The sequence below is a fragment of the Aspergillus thermomutatus genome (genome assembly GCF_002237265.1).
Source record: "Aspergillus thermomutatus strain HMR AF 39 chromosome Unknown NODE_127, whole genome shotgun sequence".
Taxonomy (NCBI): Eukaryota; Fungi; Ascomycota; class Eurotiomycetes; order Eurotiales; family Aspergillaceae; genus Aspergillus; species Aspergillus thermomutatus.
Genome location: NW_020798176.1, coordinates 78,266 through 83,561, shown reverse-complemented (window position 1 = coordinate 83,561; position 5,296 = coordinate 78,266). Strand labels below are relative to the sequence as shown.

Genomic DNA, 5,296 nt, shown 5'->3' with positions numbered 1-5,296 from the left:
CAGCGGCAGAGGTGTATAAAGGAAAGATATATACCTGGATGATCGGCTCTGAATATTGAAATGGGGAGTTCTGGTGTGGTGGCTCTTTGTATCTGGGCTAACTCACGATGAACATGAATATGATAATGATAGTAATATGTCCTCACGATTTCCCTTCATTTTGAAGATGAAGAGAAGCATGCCTACATCTATAGTACCACTTATTCGAACAAGAGTCCAAGACACTCGAGCCATATCAACAGAGAAAACAAATTTCGCCCCCCACACACAAGTGCCTCGGTCCTTCACAGCCATCATTGGAGAGGGGGGGCCGGTTTGGCAAACGTCTTTCATGATATTTTGGCTGACCAACCTCTTGTAGCCATTCTATTCACCAATTCCCAGGCCGCCAGCCGATGTACCAGTCGTAGCATCAGACAAGCTTCAATAACGAACAACTAAGAGATATCGAGATATCACATTGGGTGATCAGGATCGAAACTTGTCAAGGTCATCAACGCAGTGAGGGAAGCGAAAATTTGTATATCATCCAGGTTCAACCAGGGAAGGGACATTGAAGAGCCAGTCTCTCTCTCTCTCTCTTCACAACCTTGCATATGTCGCTCAGACTCCCGATAACTCCATCGCATCCTGCTTGGACAAAATAGAAAGCAAATCCCAAGCCTTAAAACCATATATCTCACTGCAGGAAGCAATATGAAGCAGCAGACTAGTTGACTTGAGCGTTGAAGATGCGCCCTATGGGTTGCCGAAACCCTTCAGATACCCTGCCCTTGGTAGCATACTTGAGACATCACAAGCGAAAGCACCTGCTGTGAAGCGGAGAGGGTCCTGACCTGGTGCGTATTACTTCCTCGTCTCACTATGGACATTCTCCAGCCATATGCTCATAAACGGTAAGAGTCGATTCTCGTTGGAGGACACTTTCAGATGTCATTACCATCAAGCATACAAGCTCGCGGCGCGTCTCCGAGTTCGAATTCGTGTCATCGTTGAACAAGCACATCTGTTCGGACTGTTGAAGAACATTGAGCTTGTTGAGCTGTCGGCTTCAGGGGTTGGCTGCTGCTAAAGGCATGTCTGCCGTTGATATATTGATGTAATCGCTGCTTGTTCCCTTTTGGACCACCTTCGCATCACTCGAGTGAACTGAAAAATTCACCACCAGACCCTTCAAGATTCATGAAAGCACATCATACTTAATCGTTTTTCATTGACTAAGGGTACTAGCCAAATATTGATACTCGCTGATATATGAAATGAGATGTCACACATTCGCCGTAACAGAGGGGACGTTTATCTGATGACTATATAAAAACGTTCGAAGAATTCAACTATACAGTCTTGGGGATTAATTAGCTCGTTATGAAGTCTTAAAAAACATCGTAGCATTGCCACTTACAATTGGGTATCATGTAAACACGAATCGCTTCCAATTTCAAGGATCCTCACCGCCGTCGGCATTCCCCGGGCTTGACAAGGACAAGGCAGCGAAGTCAAGGAGCCTCGGAATGTGTGACTTGGTTCAAGGCCGATGCGCAAACTCCCAGTGCGGCGTCGTTGCTTATTGAAGAAGGGACCTTGGCACGGCAATTCAACTTTCCATGTCGTCGTTAGATTCTTGGAAGGTCTCCGGGAAAAATCCCGGAGGAGGCCAGATGTCGGCAATAGACGGCGGGTGAACCAGTGGCTGAGACCCGACCAAACGATCTGGATCATGACAGAATGCCTGGAATGTACTGTCGTCCATGAATCCAAAATCCTTCAAGCCTGCCTCACGACTTGTAGCCCAATCGGTAGTGTCAAGATATGCAAGGTCTTTGAAAATAGCATCAATATCACTGGTTGCGGTCTGACCATCGGTCACAGATGTACCAAGGTCCCTACTTGAGTTTTGCCCGGGTTGTTGAGATCGGTCACTGGAGTTGGCATTGCCAGGTATGGTTGGATTAGAGCTTGAAGAATCCGGGGTTGGTGGGTGAGGGTGACTCTGAGCTGATGGAGGCAGCGTCGCTTCTAGCTCGTTTCCTGAATTGGACTTGCTAAAAATCGAAGAATCGCCCCCCATTTGTTGCTGCAAGGATATATCCAGCATGGAAAGGTCGCCAGTATCCATTGTCGTATCCTTGGGAGTCATATATTGGGCGTCTACAGGGATGCTTATGCCGAGTATAGTGGAGGTATAGTCGGAATCGCCTGCACCAGGCTGGAATCTTCGGATGTCGGAGTATGTTCGGCTGCCATCTGGTGGATTTCGGGTTCCTGGCGCTGCACCCGTTGTAGCGGCAAGCGTAGAGACAGCGTTGGACAAGGCACGTCTGTTTCTTGAGAAACTGTCCTCACGGGACGGCTGGAAAGATAATGAATGTCTTGACACGTCTTTGAGCCGATACGATTTTTCAATAGCTGTGTTGAGTGAACGGTAGAGGGGCCATGTAGAACCGAGTTCCTCAGTTCGTTGAATTAACGCTTCCGCCCATCGCGCGAAAGGAAACGTGTCGGACTCGATCTTGCTTTGCAGAACAGATGCTTGCTCGGCGATGGTGCGTAAAGAAAGCTCAAAGATAGGGGGAAGGCTGCACATAGGAAAATTTTCCAGATGTTGAGAAATCATAGGCAGGGCGCGGAATAGAAGTTTCTTCGCACCTTCGATGGCAGGCCGCTGCGAGCGATGCAAGCCGAGCTCCTGGGGAGCAATACGCAAATACAACCATAATAGTGTAGCAACATAGGTCAACCCTAGATAGCTCTGATGAGGGAGTAGAGACGAGTGCCGTTCGGGATAGATACTCTCAGGTCCAATGAGACGGCATCCAAGGGGCAGACGATCGTCCCATTGTTTCAGTTCGAGCACCAGTTGTTGCGCAAACATATGAGCATTAGGTCCGCCGACCGCATCGCGGGCTATTTTGTTCAAAACACTAGCCAGCTCGACTAACCGGTTGAAGCAGCTAAGGGCAAGAAGAGGGCCTCGCCGAGGTGTCCTTCCATGAGCTGTTCCTCTGGAGGGCAGAACGTCAGCCCAGGAATTCCATTCTTCTAGCCCGTCTTCTTCCAGCAACCCAACAGAAGTCAGATCTCGAGGGTGCATGCAAGGTCTCCGTGATATTCGAAAGGAAAGTAAAGAATCAACGACGAAGCAGCCGAGAAAAACAGCTTTCCCTTGCCGCAGCTCGTCGGAGCGCCTTATATCTGTGAGTGAGCCTAGATTCATGGAAATAGCCATGCGCACCGCTTGACCGCTCAGCAGCCAAGCGGCCGTCCAATCTTCAAGCCCGATATTCACCAAAGTCAGCAACAGAAGCGCCTGCACATGCCCAAGCTCGTAACGCGCCGTTTCGGATGGTATCAGGCTCCGAGCGATGGTGTAATACTCCTTAGTTGTGGCGAGAACCTCCGAAGCCCCATCCCGTGCATTGGTCCGCGACTGAGAAATCGTGTAACTGAGAACTGCCCACAGTGCGGCGTGGTCACCGGATCCAGGTGACATGCTCGCAACAGACAGAGGGGCGCTTGCGTAAAGATAGGATGCTCGAAGAATATTATGCTTCGCCACGACCGGAAACCAGGAATGAGTGACCGCGAAGTATACGTCCAACAGCTGCGATGTTTGAGGAGCAAGTTTCAAAGGTGGCACTCTGCCAGTGATTTGCGGTACCGACGGGCCGTCACCCGACTGTGACAATCGAGGTCTCTTGACATTTTGTGAAGAGGAAGGCCCTACCACCCGAGGCGCATCATTTGCCAAAGGTGTAGAACTGCGATCAAGTCTGAAACCCCATTCGCTCGTCGAATCTAATAAGCCGGTACCATTTTCCTCCCGTGGCCTCTTGCCCGAACCATGCGATGAAGATGTATCAGAGTGCGACAACATCTTCTCCAACGTGCCATAGAGGCGACTGGTTTTCCAGGACTCGTGCAACGTTTCCGAAGCACCTTCGTCCATCCACAAGCTCAAGAGCTTATCCCTCCGGCCAGCAGAGTCAGGTGTTGTGCCCAAAAGGGCCAGCATAGTATCTTCGAAGCCATCTATATTGCAAATGGACAAAGCCCAAAGCTTCTCAAGACCGCGAACATAGCCCTCCGGCAGACCACGTTTCTTCGCATGTGGATCGTACGAACACGTCTGGCCAGAGGCTTGGCAGGCGGAACAAGACGGTCGAAGGCCATCGCATTTGTCCTATAAGCCAAAATCGATGTCAGTTACAGCCCGCCGCTTTTGACTATGTGGGAAGATAAAAGATCGAGGGACAGGAACAGCGGATGCGTAGAGGTAGAGGGACCAGAAATGGGACATAAACTGAGCCAACCTTTTTGCTCCGACACCTATCGCAAGCCCGTGAAACCCTCTTCCGTCGAGGGAGTTTTAGATCTGGACTTTCGTCCATCTAGGAGGGATCAATGACGGGCAGATCTGCACGCCATGTAGGGGGTGGAGGAATGGACAAGAGATACAGAGCCCTGGGAGCAGACGACCAGAAGGACGAAGAGGTGGGTGAACGGAAATTGAACAGGGAAACAGTAGGAATCAATCCAGGGACAGATAGTCACGGCGCAAGCGGTCAAACGAGTCTGTCCCTTCTCGTCGTGACAGAACACTCAATGTTCGTTCGATATAGGAAAGAAACGAATTCTCAGGCGCAATCGGAAGGGAAAAAGCGTCGGATTCAAACGGTATCTATCACAGGGGAAGGCGTGGACAGGAGCCGACCACTTTTCCATAGCATCAACACATCGACTCTTCCAGATCGAGGATAAGACTTGGCTGGAGTGAGACCCATTCCGAGGAAGAGGCGGACGGCTTTTACCAAGAAAGCGTTCGGGGAGAGCTCGGCAAGTGGCTCAGGAAGTGAGAAAACGAGGACGCTGGTTTCCGTCGGCTTCTCCCCACATTGGCTCTCCACGGTTCTCCACGGCGGGATGTGGGAATAATATGGGATATGGGATCATTGGGATGAAAGTTGGAAATGGCCAGAAGCCCATATTATGATAAGTATTATCATTACATTAATTCTATTATTATTGACTTTAACCCTACAAATATCTGCTCTATCCGCTTCTCACGAGGGCTTGGTCTTAACTATTGAAGGAAACTGAGGGCTATATAGACGGCGCAGTGTGGTCCAGCTCTCAAATACTAATCTAGTTACGGAGTACTCCTCCTAATTAATTAATCAACTACAGTGTAGTCTCACATACTCTGAATACCCATATTATGATCACTGGACGATCTGGATCAAGTCCTCAACGGAGTACGACACCCCGAAGTCTCGATCCTCGGGCGTTATTACACCTA

The 5,296-nt window shown here is 49.7% G+C and overlaps 1 protein-coding gene across 1 annotated transcript; it reads right to left on the bottom strand.

Moving 5' to 3' along the window:
- Window positions 1–1,594: 1,594 nt before the first annotated feature.
- Window positions 1,595–4,297, bottom strand: CDV56_107428 (putative C6 transcription factor; the record flags this gene model as incomplete). Its single annotated transcript, XM_026761047.1, has 2 exons — window positions 1,595–4,180; window positions 4,253–4,297. 2 exons carry the CDS (start codon window positions 4,295–4,297, stop codon window positions 1,595–1,597), a joined length of 2,631 nt encoding a protein of 876 aa, XP_026613463.1.
- Window positions 4,298–5,296: the final 999 nt, after the last annotated feature.